At 52.8% G+C, this 18,994-nt stretch overlaps 7 protein-coding genes across 7 annotated transcripts; 4 read left to right on the forward strand and 3 right to left on the reverse strand.

The window, feature by feature from the left end:
- Positions 1–328: 328 nt before the first annotated feature.
- trr1 (thioredoxin-disulfide reductase TRR1) lies at positions 329–1,590 on the forward strand (the record flags this gene model as incomplete). The annotated part of the gene is made up of 3 exons (XM_056658597.1): positions 329–350; positions 431–1,330; positions 1,403–1,590. The coding sequence occupies 3 exons, from the start codon at positions 329–331 to the stop codon at positions 1,588–1,590; spliced, it is 1,110 nt and encodes a 369-aa protein (XP_056508890.1).
- Positions 1,591–2,210: 620 nt separating this feature from the next.
- On the reverse strand, positions 2,211–5,495 carry aof2 (putative lysine-specific histone demethylase Aof2; the record flags this gene model as incomplete). The annotated part of the gene is made up of 1 exon (XM_056658598.1): positions 2,211–5,495. The coding sequence occupies one exon, from the start codon at positions 5,493–5,495 to the stop codon at positions 2,211–2,213; it is 3,285 nt and encodes a 1,094-aa protein (XP_056508891.1).
- Positions 5,496–6,178: 683 nt separating this feature from the next.
- On the reverse strand, positions 6,179–7,539 carry NUU61_008074 (uncharacterized protein; the record flags this gene model as incomplete). The annotated part of the gene is made up of 3 exons (XM_056658599.1): positions 6,179–6,521; positions 6,590–7,009; positions 7,076–7,539. The coding sequence occupies 3 exons, from the start codon at positions 7,537–7,539 to the stop codon at positions 6,179–6,181; spliced, it is 1,227 nt and encodes a 408-aa protein (XP_056508892.1).
- A 1,353-nt stretch (positions 7,540–8,892) lies between these two features.
- Positions 8,893–11,239, forward strand: NUU61_008075 (CCCH zinc finger and SMR domain protein; the record flags this gene model as incomplete). Its single annotated transcript, XM_056658600.1, has 3 exons — positions 8,893–9,821; positions 9,883–10,620; positions 10,675–11,239. The coding sequence occupies 3 exons, from the start codon at positions 8,893–8,895 to the stop codon at positions 11,237–11,239; spliced, it is 2,232 nt and encodes a 743-aa protein (XP_056508893.1).
- Positions 11,240–11,487: 248 nt separating this feature from the next.
- Positions 11,488–12,650, reverse strand: NUU61_008076 (HpcH/HpaI aldolase/citrate lyase family protein; the record flags this gene model as incomplete). Its single annotated transcript, XM_056658601.1, has 3 exons — positions 11,488–12,164; positions 12,350–12,517; positions 12,611–12,650. The coding sequence occupies 3 exons, from the start codon at positions 12,648–12,650 to the stop codon at positions 11,488–11,490; spliced, it is 885 nt and encodes a 294-aa protein (XP_056508894.1).
- An 822-nt stretch (positions 12,651–13,472) lies between these two features.
- On the forward strand, positions 13,473–14,057 carry NUU61_008077 (DUF846 domain-containing protein; the record flags this gene model as incomplete). The annotated part of the gene is made up of 2 exons (XM_056658602.1): positions 13,473–13,821; positions 13,909–14,057. The coding sequence occupies 2 exons, from the start codon at positions 13,473–13,475 to the stop codon at positions 14,055–14,057; spliced, it is 498 nt and encodes a 165-aa protein (XP_056508895.1).
- Positions 14,058–15,112: 1,055 nt separating this feature from the next.
- Positions 15,113–17,680, forward strand: NUU61_008078 (uncharacterized protein; the record flags this gene model as incomplete). The annotated part of the gene is made up of 15 exons (XM_056658603.1): positions 15,113–15,248; positions 15,332–15,349; positions 15,470–15,557; positions 15,626–15,691; positions 15,753–15,818; positions 15,887–16,017; positions 16,087–16,217; positions 16,276–16,374; positions 16,442–16,649; positions 16,710–16,860; positions 16,913–16,989; positions 17,048–17,114; positions 17,170–17,246; positions 17,318–17,389; positions 17,442–17,680. Coding segments are annotated over 15 exons (1,626 nt in total), but the record flags the coding sequence as incomplete, so codon positions are not given.
- Positions 17,681–18,994: the final 1,314 nt, after the last annotated feature.

Below are 18,994 nucleotides of genomic sequence, written 5' to 3' on the forward strand. Positions count from 1 at the left end.
CTCACATTGCTAAGACCGTCGCATCCAGTCTCGGGTCGTATCGGTTATCAATCAAGCTCATCACCTAATCACCACGTCCCCACTGCCCCTCCGACAGATATTGCACCCGTTATAATACATCCCCTCCTCATCTTCTTTTCCCAAACAATAGAAGAAAAGCCTTCAAGCTGTTTTCCTCAACCTTACGTCGCTTTCCCACCGTCCTCCGATCTATCGGATTGACTGCCACAGCGGCCTCCACCCTCCACCAGCAATCTCCCCCTCGGCCTCGGCCTTCTCCCAACCTTTGTCGACGCCGTTGCGCGTCAATTGCACACCTCCCGCCAGAATGGTGCACTCTCAAGTCGTCAGTAAGTAATACACCTATCATATCCTAGCTAGTGGTCAGGATCACCCCGAACAAGATCTAACTGGTTATTCCGTTTTATAGTCATCGGGTCGGGCCCCGGTGCCCACACTGCCGCCATCTACCTCTCGCGCGCCGAACTTAAGCCTGTTCTGTACGAGGGTATGCTTGCCAATGGCACCGCGGCCGGTGGCCAGCTGACGACGACCACCGATGTCGAGAACTTCCCGGGGTTCCCTGACGGTGTGGGCGGCTCCGAGCTGATGGACAACATGCGCAAGCAGTCTGAGCGATTCGGCACGGAGATCATCACGGAAACGATCTCGAAGCTGGACCTATCTCAGCGGCCTTTCAAAATGTGGACCGAGTGGAACGACGGTCCGGACAGTGAGCCCGCACACACGGCCGACGCTGTCATCATTGCTACGGGTGCCAATGCCCGTCGCTTGGACCTGCCCGGCGAGGAGACGTACTGGCAGAACGGAATCAGCGCTTGCGCCGTTTGCGATGGTGCTGTGCCCATCTTCCGGAACAAGCCGCTGTACGTGATCGGTGGTGGAGACTCTGCCGCCGAGGAGGCCATGTTCCTGGCCAAGTACGGCAGCAGCGTCACCGTGCTTGTCCGCCGCGACAAGCTCCGTGCCAGCAAGGCCATGGCCAACCGCCTACTCGCCCACCCCAAGTGCACTGTCCGCTTTAACACTGTTGCCACCGAGGTCCTTGGCGAGCAAAAGCCTAATGGCCTCATGACCCACCTCCGCGTCAAGGACACCAACTCCGGCAACGAGGAAGTCGTCGACGCCAACGGTCTGTTCTACGCCGTCGGTCACGACCCTGCCAACGCCCTGGTCAAGGGCCAGGTCGACCTCGACGAGGACGGCTACATCATCACCAAGCCCGGTACTAGCTACACCAGCGTGCCCGGTGTATTTGCCTGCGGTGACGTGCAGGACAAGCGGTACCGTCAGGCCATCACCAGTGCCGGTATGTTCTTTCTTTCTGTTTTGCTGCTTATTCCCACAAACCAAAATTGATCTAACATTTTTTTTTTCACAGGATCTGGCTGTATCGCCGCTCTCGAAGCCGAGAAGTTCGTTTCCGAAGCCGAAACCCCCGAAGACCAGCAGCCCGCTGCCTCCGTGGAGCGCTCCACCATTCAACCCGCCGCGCAGGAAGTCAATGGCGGAGTCACCAAAGACCCTAAGGGTGCTACCGCCGAGTACAAGACCAACCCGCTGCTTTAATACCCTAAATCCGTCTTCTTTCTCTTCTCTTCTTATGATTGATCAGTGATCATCGCTTGGTGTATCAATGAGGATGCTTGTGCTTTTTTAGACTCTGTCTTGGTTTCTGCGTTGTCTAATGTCAATTCCCCGTGCATATTTTATACATTGTGATGGACGATGGGCTTTATTTCCCTGCCTCCCTTTTTCTTTTTGCCTCTGCTTCTTATCCTTTTTATATTTCCTATTTGGGCGTCAAGACGGCCTTTTATATCTACCTCGCTGTTTTTGCTGATGGATTGGATTGTGGCCCATAGAGATAGAAATAGAAGCGATTTCCCATGCAAGTTTTCTTCGCCCTTGGCATCCAAAGCTCAAGCGAGGTGCTCTGGGTCATCTCTCGCTTCATATTCACATTATGTCGAAATAAATACTGTGGCTAAGTTTGAAGAACCCCCGATGGATATCATTGCATTTCGACGTATCAGAAAAAGAAAAAGAAGAAACAAACTCGCTGCATAATACAAAGCAGAGTAGAAAAAAAAGCCCCGCCAGTCAACTCCCTCCCCCATAAAAGCCTCCGTCTCCACACCGGAAATCCAGCGCATCCAGGAACAAATGCGCCCGAGAAAAGCAAACCCTCATTGTGGCAAGACCGAGCCCTCGGGAACATCCCACTGCTCAAAGGGATTGGCAGCACACCAGCGATCCTTAACCTCGAACGTCCTGTGCTCCCAGTCGGCAGCAGCCAGTTTCCACGCCTCCAAGGCAGTAGCATTGTCACGACGCCGGACCTCGATTTGGTCGAGATACGGCTGCTTCTCGGCAGGCGGGGCATTGCGCCACATCTGGCCGAGCGCGTGGCGGATCTCGTCGCGGGCGGCTTTGGCCGTTTCGGTTCCCGTGGCGGCGCGGCGCGCGTCGTCGCACTGCGTGCGGCATTTGGTCCAGTAGTCCTTCTGGTACAGGAGGAACGGATTGAGGGCGGCTTTGGCAGGGCGGGGTGGTGAAGGGCCGAGCTCAGCGTAGATGGCGGTCCAGAGTGCTTGGTCGTAGGTGTCGCGACGGGATTTTGCCGTCGATGTCGGCGGCATGGGTGCGTTGTTGGTGGTGGTGGTGGTGGCTGGTGTAGTGGAGAACAGAGGCTTAGGCTTTCTGTTGCTGGTGGCCGGGGTGATGAGGGTAGTGATGTTCTGGTTCGGGGTTGATACTGCCCTGGTAGAGATATCCTTTCTCTTCTGCCCGGCTGTGATCGTGTCGTTAGGTGTTTCGGCTTGACTGCCGTTTGGTTTCTCTGGTACCAGGGGTTCCGGAATTTCAATCGGTCCAGTGACAGACTCGATTACCTCTGAAGCGGCACGAAGTCCGGACAGGTAGGCTCCATGGACGGTGGCCGGGTGGGTGCCGCAGGTGGCTTCTCCTGCAAAGTGCAAGTTGCCGATAGATCGAGCCATGAGATCGTAGTCTTCGGGAAGCGTGGCGGCGGCCACATAGGAATAGCTACCGCGCGTGAACCGGTCTGAGCCCCATCTGCTGATGATAGTCTCAAGTGGGTCAGGGACAAGGGCGTGTTTGAAGACATTTCGCAACTGGCCGGTGACCTCTGAAACGATCTCAGCGTCTGGCATGGTCTCTGCTTGGTGAGCTGCGTCACCAGCCATAAGGGCGATCAGAACCGGGAGTCCAGTCGTCTTGATGCAGTTCCAGAACAAATAAAACCGGCCACGGTTTGCCGCGTAGTCTTCTTGGACCATGCTGTTACGCGTTGTCGGCTCCCGAAGGAGGCCGAACATATCCCGTTCAGTATCCCAGAAGGGCTCCTCGAAAACCAGGATCACCTTGTTCATAATCCCAAATCCCAGCCGATCGATGGCTCCACGCTTCCACTCAGGAAGAGGGGGATCAAATTGAATCGTTTGGTGCTTCAAGGTACCGAGAGATCCCGTGAACACAATGTGGTCCGCCATGAATTTCTCGCCATCCTCGCAGTGGACCGTCGCCTTGCGACTGCTGGCCTCAGACGATTCGTAGGAAATGGTCGACACAATCTTGTTAGTACGGACATCCAGCTTTGTGGGCAGCATGTACAGTCCATATGGTAGCTGCTGATAACCACCGATGACTTGCGAGTGCTCTCCCTCGAACTCATTCCCCAGATCCTGGTCCCATCCGGAAAGGCTGAGCTTATCAATATTGGTCGCGTTTGCATACTCCAGGTTTGCGAAATGCCAGTTGATCAACCGCATATCTCTCGGAGTGAGAGGGAGCATGCGCTGGTATTGCTTCACTCCCTCATCCATCACAGCGCCCAGGGTTTGCTTGGGGGAAGCATTGGCGACGTGGTTCAAGTCGATGGTGTCGTCAGCCGAATATCCCGGATTCAGGGGCCATCCTGTGGCTTGGCTGGCCAAAGCTGCTGGGTGCTGTTTCGAGGGTCCCGCAAGGTCGGCTGCCATATCGCTGACGGGCTGAATCTCTGCGGTCTTGTGCCCTACTCCCCGACGAACTCGCTTAGTGGGGACTAAACGATCAATAGTTCCTGCCGCTCGCGCGTCTTCGTACTGTCGTACAGTGAGACCATCATTCACTGTCGACTCGCGCCCCTCATCAATCATTTCACGATCGCCTCCAGCAGTGGGAGTAATGACAGCATTGTGGCGGTAAAACCCGGAGCGGTCAAGAACATCGTTGTAGAGCTTCTCGTCCATCGCATCTCGAACCTCATTCACCGGGGATCCGTCAGTGTCGTAGATGGTCGAAATGTCACGTAGCAGGTGGTAATGAAGCGCGAGCTGGCCGCGAACAATCTGATCCAGGGGATTGCCATGGTCAAAGCCCACAATAATCTGTGCTCCCATCTCCGCTTTGGGGACAAGTCCCGAGGGCAGGTCTTCTGACTCGAGGCTCTGCAAAGGGTGTGAATAAACTCGCCCACCGATCCGTCGGCGTCCTTCCACCACGACTACACGCGGAGAGGTTTCTGCGTCTCGATAATGACGAAAAAGGCCCTCCAACTGCCGCGCACAACCAAGACCTGCCACACCAGCTCCAACAACGACAATGACTGGACCCTCCTTCCTTCTACCGCGCTTGGGGACTACCAGAGGCATGGGCACCTCGATGCAGCCGAAATTGATATATCCGTGCCGCGCAAGCCAGTCATAGGCAAAAGATGCGAGGTTCATCCATCGGTAGTCCTTGGTACAGCCCAGAGCCTCTTCTCTGCTGACGCTTACCATTGGATTTCGCGTCCAGAGCCGCAAGATTCCATTTCGGATGTTCAGGTATAGCGTGACGTGCATATGGCAGAGGTGGTCTTGCAGCGCCTCTTGCTCCTTTCGATGGAGCGCGTAAGGATTCAGTCGGGATGCATATGCCGCCTCAACACATTGCTGACCATAGACAGCAGGAGACAATTTGGATGGGATGGAAGACCGAGGCCGGCATTTCGATAAATCGACCTTGCCGCTTTGCAGGACATTCACTCCCACGGTAAATGATGGTGTCGAGAGAGAATGTGCAGGAGTGGTAGGAGGTGATGTGGACTCCCTGTTCTCAGATGAAGATTTCAATGAGGTCGAGATCGAGGTTAAGGTCGTCGACTCGTTCGGAGTACTGCTGCTTCCACTTTCAAGCAAGCCATTGATCCCTCGCCCACCATTGATTATCGATGTATGTGGCACAGCATCGGGGGCCTCGAACAATTGCTGTGACTGAAAGGGAATCGATGTCGAGGCTTGGCCCAGGTCACTGTTGGAGGTGCGAGGTCTTTTCACAGGTGGCTCTAGTGGCTCAACTGATCGAGGTAGCACATGTTCTTGTCCTAAAGTTGTTCCCCCATTAATAAAAAGTTGGTTGGTGTATGGGCCTTGGCCCGGAGGAATGCCAGCCAAAGTCTGAATTCCCACAGATGCCGCAGCCTCCATGTTGGCACGAGTATTTGCAGTTTTTTGTTTCTTTGTTTTCACGCGACTGTGGGAAGCTTGGTCAAAGAGAAAGAATAGACTCAATTCTTCCAGCCACAAGATATTCTTGGATCCAGGTCGATGCCCCGAGTCTCGGAAGATTGTGTGAATATCAGATGTTCAGACCTCGATCCGGGGTGTAGCCGGTGCCGCTATCTGAGATGAGCCAGCTAGACATGCACCGGCAGAAATGAATGAATGGATGAACTGTCTGAATCAGGATTAGGAACTGTATACAGTGATCATGGCAGAGAGCCGGGGAGGGTGCAGAATGATAGTTCCGTCGAGGAGCGAAAGTGGAGGTTCACATACATCAAGTCCACGACCCCTTCCCACAATCTCCCTAGCGAAGAAGACCTGATCTAGGGCTGGCCATCAAATTGCTGGGTGAAGTCAATGTGAGCCCTGTGACATTCGATCTGAATAGACGAAGGTGAGTTGGAGAAGTAGAAAACCCGAGGACCTCGAGTCGTCGGAGTGGGGCGTATTTCTCAGTCCGCCTCATCGACTGCCGAGCAACTCGACTTCCGCAGACTCTATTGATGGGATTTACACAATGAATGGCATCCATGGGTTTATTGTTTTGTTGAATAGCTTCCATTCATTTCATTCTACAATGAAGAGGCTGACCATCGCAGTCCAGCTCAAAGACCAGTCCGGGACCGGTGCAGCCCATACGCTTCTTCTCCATCGGCTGGAAACACATCCGAGTCATTATCCGTGAACTCATCATGGTATGACCTTCGGTTGTTCTTCCCCCGACCGCGGTCACTATCGCTGTCGTCCAATGCCAGATCAACATTATCATCCAAGTCATTGAACCCAAGACCCGCCTCCTCGTCCTGCGCAAGCGAAAAGGCCGCCGCATTGACATCTGGATCCTCCGAGAACCCGCCATGCAGGCGGCCCGCAGCATGATCATCCTGGAGAGATTGCCGGATTTCAGCGCGTTCTTTAGCCTCAAGTTCTTTGGCGCGGGCCAAAGTCCTATCAACGAGAAACCATCAGAAGTCAGCAACAGGACCAAAGAAGGGAGAGCAATGTATTCCACGAACCTTTGATATATATACCATCCGGTAAAGATCCCAATGCCGACCGTAATGATGATGCTGCAGATATTCACGGCTTTGGAGGCCGCACTCATCTCCTCGCCCTTCTCGGAGAGAAGACGCACTCGGCTGCCGATAAACGCAGGAACCAGTAACTTGGGAGAGATGATGGCCGTCGCGAGCCCGTACATCAGAGGCTGCACCGTGGGGAATGTAGACACAGCACCGTTGCAGATGGAGTAGGGCAGCGGACACAGGCGAATCATGCATAGAAGCTTAAGCCCATCATATTTCAGAGTCAAGGCCAGCGCGGCGAATCGCTTATCGCGCTCCATCAGACGGTTCACGAAGCTGGACAGAATCGTCCGCGAGACAATAAACGAACATGTCGATCCCAGCACGGTTGCCGTGGCGTAGATCAACCATCTATAAGAAAATCACGGATTAGCAATTTGCCCTACTATCCATGTACTTGGTGAAATGCCTGCTTACCCCTTCCACACTCCAAAGATGAATCCACACATAGTTCCCAGCGTCGACCATCCCACGAGAGGGGGGAATGAGACGAGAAAGATACAGATCCATAGGATCAAGGCGACCAAACCCGATTTCTCCCATTTCTCTGCGACCGGGCCCAACCATACAAAGATCTTCCCGGTAAGGATCATAAACGCGAGACCTAACGCACCCAACGCCAAGGACGCGATGACGGCGCCAATCTTCTGAAGTAGACTCAGCTTCTCCCACACGCCATTTATGCGGCGCGACAGTGCAGCTCCTCGATCGACCATCTGGTTACGAAGGGTGGCCGCCTGTCCGCCAGCCCAGCGGACGGAGTTCCGACCTCCGGGTCGACTCCAGAGCGGATGAACATCGCTGTCGGGAGACGGAGATAATGGTTGAGGTGATGTTGACAGAGCCAATGCCCGTGCCGTAGATTGGTAGTCTGCGGGCATTGGCGGGAGGCGATTAATGATTCTTTGGGACGGGAAGGGTCGGGTCCGGGGGAGTTTCAGGAGCGACGATCGTGGAGTCAAGATGCGGGAATAGGGCAATCCCAGACCGTAGAAGAACAAGGGGTCTAAGGGAGACCATCAATGAGGGCGTGAAAAGGCCATGGGGGCTTGGACACGAGGCATCAGAGGAATTCCGAGAGAACTTGGTCAAGCGCCGGGGGTGTTCACTCTGCACAGTCAGCGGGTCGGAGCTAAATCCTGTTGGGCCCGATCCGATGTACTCGATGTATTTTGAATAGCCTTGGATATCCTTGGATATTGATCGAGTATTGAGATAATTACCTAGAAATGTACTTGAAGGTAGCTGTTCTTACAATTACTCATTCATTTATCTCTGTTGGGCCATGTCAATCTATGCCAACTGGCCACCAAGTATAGATTCCCCCAGAACTATGTTATTCTCACCATAAATTAATAACCAAAGAATGCAATTCAGTGTCAACTCCAATCGCCATCGCCCGTAATACTTCTTTTGTTATTTTGTGGTACATCTCAAGATCGGACTTGGGAACTCGTTTCGATAGGCCATACATAGTCCATAAGAGGGAAACTGGGACAGCAAACAAAGAAGATGCCAAGCACAGAATACGAAAGTATACTGATGTATTTGTTGAATGAATATAGCAGGGCTTCTTTTCGTGCACGGAGATCACTGTCAAGACTGTCAAGGCACCCGAATCCTGCAGAATCCCCGGTCCACGGCTCCATAGATCGGGGGTATAGGGCGCAGATGTTATCATAACCAAAATGAATTCTATTCTATTCTATTCTTCTGATTGGGTGTTAAAAAAAGGAAAATGAAAAGAAAACGGAGAAAAAGCAAAGGAAAGAAAGGAAAAGAAAAATATATATTTACAGCGCTTCGCATCAGATAGACTCGCAGATCCACCGTCCATGTTGATCCCCGTCTCCGCCCTCCCCCTCCTTTGTTTGCGTCTCACATCGCCCGTCCACTCCAATCCCCCCTTGGCTCCTTCTCAGTCAACAGTCGATCAGTGGGTCGATGTCGAAATACGATATGATCCTCTCGACTTCTCTGGCCTCTTATCTCCTTGCACCCCTCAGGTAAGCGTGAACACGCCCCCTTGTCAACCTCATCTTGGGGCCCAACTCCAAACTGATCATCTCAAGATAATGGATCGGGGACTTTGATCACTCATCGCGTCCACTTCATTTAAGCATAACTTTGGTCACCGTCTGATTCTAGTACATTCCTACTGCCGACGCTTCTCTCGCTCCCCTCCACAGCCAACTCCCTTTCCCACCGCGCGGATTACATCTCCGCATGACACCATGGTCTCTGAAGAGCTTCTCGAGAAATGTCTGCATATTCTCCAGGATCAGGCCCTGGATGAGGAAGAGCAGGTCGAGAAGGTAGAGGATTTTTTGCGCGCAAACTCCTCTCTATCGGGCTCGTCTTTGGAGAACGCCGTGTTGGACATCCTCTGGCGACATCGTAACCGCAACCTTCCAGATTCGTCGCCTCTCCCAACCCGGCACACTGTGATCCGTCGCTCATCACCTGCACCATGGCAAATGGCCCGTTCGTCGACTCCTCTCTCGCCCCATTCGAATCTGGGCACGAGTCCCGGGAGTACGTCGTGGATGCAGAGCTCGCGCGGGGCATTCTCCCGACCTCCGCTTTCCTCCACCGTCTCCCCGTTCACCTCCCCCCGCCCATCGCCCCGGCTCGCTTTCGCACAGCCCATTCCTCACTCACCGAGTCTAAATGCATATGAATTCTCAGATCAAAGCCACGTGTCTGATTATTATGGGGACCTGGGAGGCGATAACAATGTCGACTGGCTGGTGGCGGACGATGCCAACAGCACTACCTCATCCAGTGGTCTGGTTGGGCCCGCCGCTCTGAGTGCTACGGCAACTGAATTTGTTCCCGACATGAGCCCACATGACATATTGCGCACTGTGCTGGGTGACAAACGCTCGAATGATGATATCGAGGCAGCTCTGGAAGCGAATAGCTACGACCTCGGTGCCACCATCGCTGCCCTCTCGCAGGATCAGGAGGCGGATATCTTCTCAAAACAGTCCGACGATGGTCGTGTTGTTGTTGGCAAATCCATGGCGATGGAGCAAGTCCGTCCAGTCACACCGTCGGGCCAAAATCGCAGCCCGGTGGTGTGTAAATATTGGCTGTCCACCGGGCAATGCCTGCGTGCAGACTGTCGCTTCAGCCATGACTTGACGAGCCATGTGTGCAAGTAAGTTGTTTGAATTTTCCAATCTTAAAATCGACCTTGGTTTTCTAATAGGTGTCAAAAGGTATTGGGTTATGGGCAACTGCCTGGCCGGCGACGGCTGTCCTTTTTCGCATGACCCGTCCGCACTCATTTCCAACATTAGTGTCACAGACAGCCGGCCGACTTCGCCTCCGACCGGCTCTGCATTTCAATTAGACAGTGCCGCTGATGCTTTTCCGCCGTTGCAATCATCCGCTGGCGGAGTTGGAGACCAGTGGGCAAATCAATATATGGGCCGGTATCCTGCCCACCTGGGTGGTTTTCAAGGAAACAAAAACGCCCCTCCAGGACTCCATCCCGGAATGGGTAAACGAAACGGCAGCGGGACGCCCCTTGGGCGTCCTCATTCCCGTCCGACCAGCCGCCACCAGAATCGAGAATTGAACCCTACTGCGCTCTCTGTAGATGATCCAGATGCTTTTCCTACCCTTGCCGCCGTGAGTGCGAGAAATGCCGGGAAGAAGCATCACGGGAAACGCGGTGGCCACAATAACAAGGAGGCGAATTCGAGCAGGGAAAACATTCCTTCGTCCCTGGCAGATGTAGTTCGGATGACTCCATCACCTGCTCCTGGAAAGGGCAAATCCACATCCAAGAACAAGGAGAACAAGAGCCGCGAGAACAGCGCGGCAGCCATGTCGATCCCGGGCCCGCAAAATATCCCTTGGCTTGAGACTGGTGCGCGGGCAAACCAACAATACATCAAATACCGCACCGAGGCAATTCGGCATGGAACTGTGCGGAACAAGTTTTTGCAGAGGTAAGTCTTCTGATAGCCCCCGTGCCCCAGTACCTGGCTTACGCTATCCAACAGTGCTGCTCAAGCATGGAACCGCAACGACGCCCGGGCTGCCAAAGCGTTATCGCTGCGAGGTCAGGCCGAGAATGATGCAATGCGCAGGTGTCATCGAGAAGCTGCACGCCAGCTGTACGAAGAGCGCAATCAACATCTGCACCAGGCAGGCCTTGACAACTCCTCCGAGGAACTCTACGTCGATCTCCACGGTCTCCACCCCGAAGAAGCCATCGAATATCTGGAGAAGATCCTTCTCAAGCATGCGCGGGAGGGTCTTCGGGTCGTCTACGCTATTACCGGCACTGGCCATCATTCGAAGAACGGCAAGGATAAGATCGGAAAGGCCGTCAAAGCTTGGCTCAACGAATGGCGGTACCTGTTCCGGGAATTCAGCGTGCCCGGCGAGCGAGGTGGCTACGTTGGCGGGATCCTTGGAATTGATCCCACCAGCTATGACAAATCACTTGCCCACAGCATAGCAAATGAGATTTCGGGGGCTGACGCTGACGGAGAGCCTCCTGCCCTGGCGATGGGCAAGATCCAACTGCTCAAGCGCGAGGATCTCGAGACCAAGGATCGATGACCCGGTGTGATATAGTTCACTCGAGGCTCTGAACGTCGATGGGACTCGATCACCACCCGTACCACTTATACAATGAAGACATCTAGATTTCTCACCAACTTTCAAGCCCAATTAGACACAGATTTCAAGATATGCTAGGTAATGCTAGGTAACCTATGTCCTATCGACTATCGACCCTAACCAAGAAGTAGACACAGTGAGATCGATAAATTAATGAAGCATATACACGGACATGATGTACCAGTCATCTACTCCGGCTCCTGGTGCTGCCACTGCTCCCGCAATGCAGCAACATCCACCCCACAAGCCTCCGCCTTTTTCACAATAGCCCTCGCCTTCTGCGCCACAGGCACATCAATCATCTTCCCATCCAGTGTCCACGCGCCGCGCCCCGCAGCCGCAGCCTTCTCATCAGCAATCACCACGCGCATCGCCCACAGCGTCTCCTCCGCCTGCGGTCCGAAGATGGCATCCGCCGTCTTGGCCTGCGACGGATGAATACACTGCTTCCCATTGAACCCCAGCCGGCGCCCATCGCGACACTCCTCCTCCAGCGCCGCGGGCGGCGACCCGTCTGCCTTGTCGGACTTGTACGCCGTGCAGACGAGGTCGATTGTCGACGGCAGGTTCGCCGCGCGCGCGGCCGTGGCGATCGCCGAGCGCGCAAATAGGAACTCGGTCAGCGAGGGCGTGCGCGTGATGCTGAGGTCTAGCGCGAAGTCTTCGGCTGCGAAAACCAGTCCCTGGAGGAGGGGCGAAGCCTTGCAGATCTCGGTTAGGTTGGTGAGCGACTTGGCGGTCTCGATGAGTGCGATCAGGGATATTGGGGGGCGGGTGCTGGGCCCTGAGGAGGATTGTTGTTGTTGCTGGGCTAGGGTGTGGTTCACCACGTCCGTGACGAATGTCACGTCGGACGCGGAATTGACTTTGGGAATGGCGATTGTTGTCAGGTTGGGAGATTGGAGCTTTGGAAACGGGGTAGAAGAGAGAAAATGTCAGTCCCACAGTTCATTCCGTGATTCTCGGGATCTATTTAATTCGCATGGCCACACTCACTACTTCGGTTAGATCGCCTAGTGCCAGCCCACTGTCCACTGAGTTAATTCGCACTGCCCGTTCCCGGATCCCCGATGGCGCGGGCTGGTCGATAGCTCTCCGCACGAGGGGAGCGCGCCTCCGCCTTCATGTGCGGAGTGACGCTGTCTTCCAGGTCATAGGCGACGCAATCGGCGGTCAGCGAGCGCGACTTGTCTAGGAAGCGCTGGGAGGACCCGGGAACTTATGAGACTCTAGTGTTAGCTCCGGACAATTGATCAAGCAGCTCGGAAGATCGCGATGCGGGGAAAATGCGAGGATATTCAGGAAGCTCACCGTAGAGAAAGGAACGGCGGAGGGTGTTGCGGGCAGCCATGGTTGGTTGTGGTGTATTGATATCAACATGCACAAGATCATGTCTTGCCCTTTGGAGTGGATTGGAATGGAAAGGGACTGGTTTTATCTCCGGGTTTGAAGATGCCGATTTAGTCGGCTATTGCTGATGGGAGCTTGGCATCCCCACTTGCCCCGGTGCCCTACCCACCTGGTCTATACATGGATACTTGTATAGTTGGGCCTTTGTGATATCCTGGATAATCTGAGCCATTGATAATATACAAATATATCGTAGCTTAGTATTTGAAATAGATGCCATCATTTCGATGTGTTTGATTGGGAATTGAGACTATTTATACTCTCTCCATGTATGTTTGCGGTTTGTTGGTCACCTTTGTTCTGGTCATCCAGTATCTTAAAGCAGGTAAAATCTATCACGAAGCACTCAGTAGTCTTCGCTCACATTAATACTATGAATATCTGCCTTCGTCACCAGGCCCGCAATGCAATTATTCTGCCACTCCCCACCGCCTAAACCGCGTTTCTGGACACATGGCGATCAGCGCCTGTCAACAACCGATTCTCTGCTACACTGGACCAGCTGGATCCCGTTGGTTGTGGGCATTTTTCAAAGCTCTAGATCCATTGGCTGTCTGGTCTGATCATCATGGAGAGAGATCATCAAGGAGACCTCAACTGGCGCCTCAGTGCCCACCCGATCACCCTACTTGTCTTCTTAGGCATCCGCATTGGTTAGTGCTGCCCTCGGCGCAATGGCGCCGAAATATACACCATAGGCTAATTCCATATCCAGGGGCTCTTCTGATGTACTTGTTTGGTGTCCTATTCATTGATGACTTGTATGATCCCTTCCAATGCTAGGCCGCTGGCTATTGGCTTCCTTGAACTAACAGATCCAATCAGTATTCTCGTCTTCATCCTGACACTCCTCCTCCTCTCTGCCGACTTTTATTACTTGAAGAATATTGCTGGTCGCCGACTAGTAGGTCTGCGATGGTGGAACGAAGTCAACACGGGCAGCGGCGACTCGCAATGGGTCTTCGAGTCGTCTGACCCCAATGTTCGCACCATCAGTGCCACCGATAAGCGGTTCTTCTGGCTCAGCATGTACCTGACTCCGGCTCTGTGGGTGGGCCTTGCGATCCTGGCCATTGTGCGGTTGGTCGGCGTGATCTGGCTCAGTCTCGTTGGTGAGTTATATCGTTTCCCAGGCCTTGTGGTAGCTTGGGAGTTCCCCTATCTCTTTGTGTCTGCCCATGACTAACATGTTATATTAGCTATTGCCCTTATCTTGACCATCACCAACACTGTGGCATTCTCTCGCTGTGATAAATTCAGCCAGGCCTCAACCTATGCCAACACCGCGCTGGGTGGTGGGATTGTGAACAATCTTGCAGGTGGCCTGCTGGGCAGGTTTTTCAGATAATTGGAATGAAACTATGGGCTTGCAATTGCAGCGTGTGTCTTGGACCCTGGCCATGTTGTCTCAGGTGCTGTGAAATGTGTATCTCTACAGTTGTTCAATTAGTTAACATCAATGCTTTCATGCTGTTTCCTTGCAGCAAGTTAATTGTTTTTTCCAGTGCTGCAACCACTAGAACAGCTTAGCTAAAGTTCTCTTGGGTGGTACCGTGCCTTCTGGAAGGATAAAGGGCAGATTCCTGGTCCCTATCTACCCAGACACCCAAGCTGGCATATAGTATGTTTACTACTATGGCAACACACCTACCAAACCCTACTTTACATTACACAGCTGTGCTTTCTCTATGTCTCGGAAGACTCGATGTGTAATTTGTATCACCAATAGCTTAGGGCATGGCATTGCAGTCAGGAAAGACCCAAGGCATAGAGGCTTGATTTCTCTATATCAACAACAAAAAAAAAAAAGTTATAGGCAAGCGATCTACTATTCCTTTTCAACTGTTCAAGCGTTTACCCTTCAATTCAAATTCGCGTCATGGCCTACAATATCCCGACTGCGTTGCGTTGCGTTGCCTAAAAAGGATTCATCCAGCTCACTTCTCTCCACCACCCTCTTCCTCTCCCACCCCACCATCCACCGTTCCCCTTCAATTTTCTATCTTCTTCGACAAACTTCCGCTCCGGCTTTATCTTCTGCCGGTATCCTCATCTTCTATCGTCGTCCTCACCGCCCAATTCACGAGCTGGTAAGTGACCTTCTGCCATCCCGTCCAACTTGCCTTGAAGCTTCACAACAATTTTGAAAAAAAAACCTCTACTGCTGTCCCCATCCACCCCACCATTTTGAATTCGTTTCTCCCATTCCTTTTTTATCCACTGGCTGTTTCATCAACATGGAGCATGAGGAATGGGCCCCGGCTTTTCCTGGGGCCTGAGGGCTTACCATTAAGCTCCCTCGTATGCTCAAACCGTTTGAATTTCTTCATGGTTATACACATAACTTTGTTAACGGAATGTCCTTGACTTGCTTTGTTTCTACATGAGACTAACTCCTGCAGCAATAATTTCACTGAAAGCAACGAGGTCGACAGGATCTTCGTCGTCATGGCGTCCGGCGAATTCGACGTGGAGGCCAGCACCGCTCCTGCTTTCTGGCAGTCCAGTGTCACTCCTGTTTCCGGCCACTCGGAAGAAAGTGAGTATAAGATGGGCTACCATCCTGCCAGTCCTCCGCCTTGTCCATGACTAGAAAGCTCTGACAATTGACCATTGACACAGATGAAAACTCCAATCCCCGTGCGTCCAGTGACCACGACCAGTTTTTTTCGGTCTCTGATTCTCGTGGAGATGATTTTTCTTGCCGCAAGTAAGTCTTGACAAAACCACACCCAAATATATTTCTTCGCTGACTGGGAGATCCAAGCTGTGGCGAGTCGGGTCATTTTGCTCGCAACTGCCTCAACCCTCCCAAGTCTCAGGCTTGCTTCAACTGCGGCGAAGAGGGGTAACTCCAATTTCCTGTCCTCCTCAAATCGGCTCAATCTCGATCATACTCATGTCAGGTGAATACAGACACGCCAAGGCCGACTGCCCTCTGCCTCGCAAGGATATGGAATGCTACGTCTGTGGTCAAGAAGGGTCAGTTGTCATATATCATCATCGGAACTCCCCAAGTCATGCTAATATATACTTCATACAGCCATACCAAGGCCGAATGCCCCCTGTCTGCCAGAGACCGGGCTTGCTACAACTGTGGAGAAGAAGGGTGAGTTGATGACCAGCAACAATCAAATATATGATACCATGCTAATGTGGAATTGGTTCGGAATCCAGCCACAACAAGGCTGAATGCACCAAGCCGCGGGTTTTCAAGGGAACTTGTCGGTTGTGTAACAAGGAAGGTCACCCTGCTGCTGCGTGTCCTCAACGCCAGCCGGATGTGTGCAAGAACTGCAAGGCTGAAGGTCAGTGTTTCCTAGTTTTTATTTTGGCGTGCCGGGTCGGAGCCTGGGGCTAACATGGATGCACAACAGGCCACAAGACCATCGACTGCAAGGAAAACCGCAAGTTCGACTTGAGCGATATTGCGGTCATGACCCCCGAGGACGCCTGGGCTATGATGAAGAAGGCCAGTGACGAGCGAGACTTGGACGATTTCCGTGATGTAATGCTTGGATATGCACCTGTTCGTTTCCTTCCAGTCCCACTAACTGAGCTCCCAGGGCTTCAAAATCTACAGCAAGGCTAAACCCGAGGCGACTTTCGTGGACATCGAAAAGAGAATGCGGGCAGAGAACTTCAACATCTATCTCATTGGCCTGGTGAGTGGCCTATAACCTATCTTTACTGGGCAACCAAGACACACTTGATACTGATTCTTATCTATAGGAGAGGGAAGTCGAGAGGTCTATGACCTTGATCGATCTTCAGGGAAAGCTTGACCGCACCTACATGGTGGGTTTCTTTTACGAGCCTACACCCAACCGCCTCAACCTAGGCCCTCGCTGGCCCCGAGATGCGGAAGACAACCTCAACCGTCTGGACGATGCAGGTCTGCCCTATGACCGTATGATCCCCAAGTGCATGAACTGTGGCGGTGAGTCTCTTCCCTCGAGAAATGTGTTGGAGTGACAAGCTGCTAAATATGCGTTTCTAGACCTGGGTCATATTTCTCGCCACTGCCAGCAAGAGCGTGCCGAGGTGATCGATCGTTTCGAAATCAAATGCAGCAACTGCGGCCTCATTGGTCATCGTATCCGGGATTGCAAGGAGAAGCGTCGCAGCAAGCGGGGATGCCGCAACTGCGGGTATGTGTCCATTTTTCTACATTGCCTTGGCCTGGCCACTGACTGCGTTTAGTTCCGAGGATCATATTGCAGCGGACTGCACCGAGTCTCGCTCTGCGGAGAACGTGGAGTGCCGCAAGTGCAACCAAAGTACGCTGGTTTCGTGAACGCCCTTCTCTCGGTTGATATGTGTGCTGACGGTTTCCAGTGGGTCACTTCGCCAAGGACTGCCCTCAGAGTGGTAGCGGCAGCCCTCGCGCCTGCCGTAACTGCGGGTAAAAATAAGGGTCATTGAGAATGTTGAGCACTTCCATGTTAACACGACTGTAGGCAGGAGGGCCATATCGCCCGCGATTGTGATCAGTCACGCGATGCTTCTTCCATGACCTGCCGCAACTGTGACCGACGTATGTGATCATCCCTTCCACCCTTCTCGAGAATGTAGCTTGAGATAGAAACTAACCATCGTCATCTCCAGCCGGCCATATGGCTCGTGAGTGTCCTGAACCCAAGAACTGGTCCAAGGTCCAATGCAACCGGTGTGGCCAGAGTGAGTTGATTTCTCCCCTCTCCAATCAGCTAGCCTACTCATAGTTATATAGTGGGTCACACCGTTCGTCGTTGCCCTCAAGCCGGTGAGTCTTCAGCTGCCGCATTTCCCGGGGACAACATCCAAGCCCATGACACCCAGAACTACCAGGCCGATGACCACTGGGGTTCTTCCCAGGGAAACCAGCCCCAGGCTCCTCCGGGCTTTGGAGAACAGAGCGGCGCGGCCACCGGTGCTGCGGAAGGTTGGGAGGACAAGTTGAATGAGCAGCTCCGTGACCAACTTTGGTGAAAGACGTTCGACCGAGACACTGAAAATAACCCCCAAAAAGGGGATGTTGATGAGTACCAGCGGTGGTGGAAAAAAAGGATCGAGCAGACACTGAAACAAAAACCCGAAAAAAAGGGGGAGATGTGTTGACGATGACAATGAGAGACGTTTGCAGTGGTGAGGTGAGGATCATCATGCTGTCTCGATTTGGGTGCAATGTCTGTCGGGCGTTGGTTGTCGTTGGAGTTACCCTTATGGGAAACCCGAACGATAAACGATGACTGATACTATGCGCCTACCCTCTTGTGTTTTCCCCTATGCGACGGGCATCTTCGACTCGGGGAACGTTTGTCTTGATTGCTGGGCGTGTTTGACCAACTCGGACCCGGGGAAGTGCAGTGACTACTGGTCACTCGGACATCGCTTTCCCGGTTGTGTCCTCTGAGATGGACGATGGCCTGGACTGACCGAGATGAATACCAGCCTGGGTGAATGGCCTGTAATTTGCCCCTTCAAAAAAAAAAGGTTCTAATTTCACGATTTCAATTGACATGAGTCCCATGCAACGCACATACCATCATAGATCCAGTGAGATTGAATAATGATAATTCCCCGACCTCCAGTATGCTCACCGACCCCCGGGGTTCGAACGCCCCGGTGGACCGAGGGGAGAGACGCTAGGATGGAGAGAAAAATATGGGGCAAAATATGGTTTTATTATTGTGTTGCTCCAGGCGAAAAAGGAAAACAGACACGGCATAGTATAGTTGTTGTTGAGTAACCTCATACAGTGACTTTTTCCACCCCTGGAACCTCATAGTCTGACACGGCGACAACGGGCCGCGTGGCGTTGCGTGCCTTGTTCCCGGCCCGAATCCCTTCATCGGCTCTGCCGATCGAGCAGCAAATGCCGCAAATCTAAATTTGTCTCCAGGGCAGAAAAAGCAAAGAAAAGCAGGTTTTGACTACTCGGGAAAGGATTGACTTTGCGGGGAGGGACTATTTCATTTCTAGAAAAGCCGAGAGATGCTGTACATATTCTTTCTATGCGAACAGATGCAGCCCCAAACAGACCATTTTGAGTCCTTTTTCTTTTTCTTTTTCTTTTTCTTCTCTTTTTCTGTTTTAGATGTATGGCTCTCGGACCCCTTGGATATCATCTTCTAGAAACTTCCTAGGCTTGTGCCCTGGCCCCAGGAATGTGTACCTTATTAGAATGCCAGGGGTGAGAGTGACAGGTGTAATACTGAGCTGGAGCCGTGACACGCCCTGCTGAATCCGGAGGCTCCGGGAGGGCGGGGGTGTCCTGGACTGTGCTATAGCACATGTCCATAC

The sequence above is a fragment of the Penicillium alfredii genome, assembly GCF_028826965.1.
Source record: "Penicillium alfredii strain IBT 34128 chromosome Unknown utg000010l_segment0_segment0, whole genome shotgun sequence".
NCBI classification, from domain to species: Eukaryota; Fungi; Ascomycota; class Eurotiomycetes; order Eurotiales; family Aspergillaceae; genus Penicillium; species Penicillium alfredii.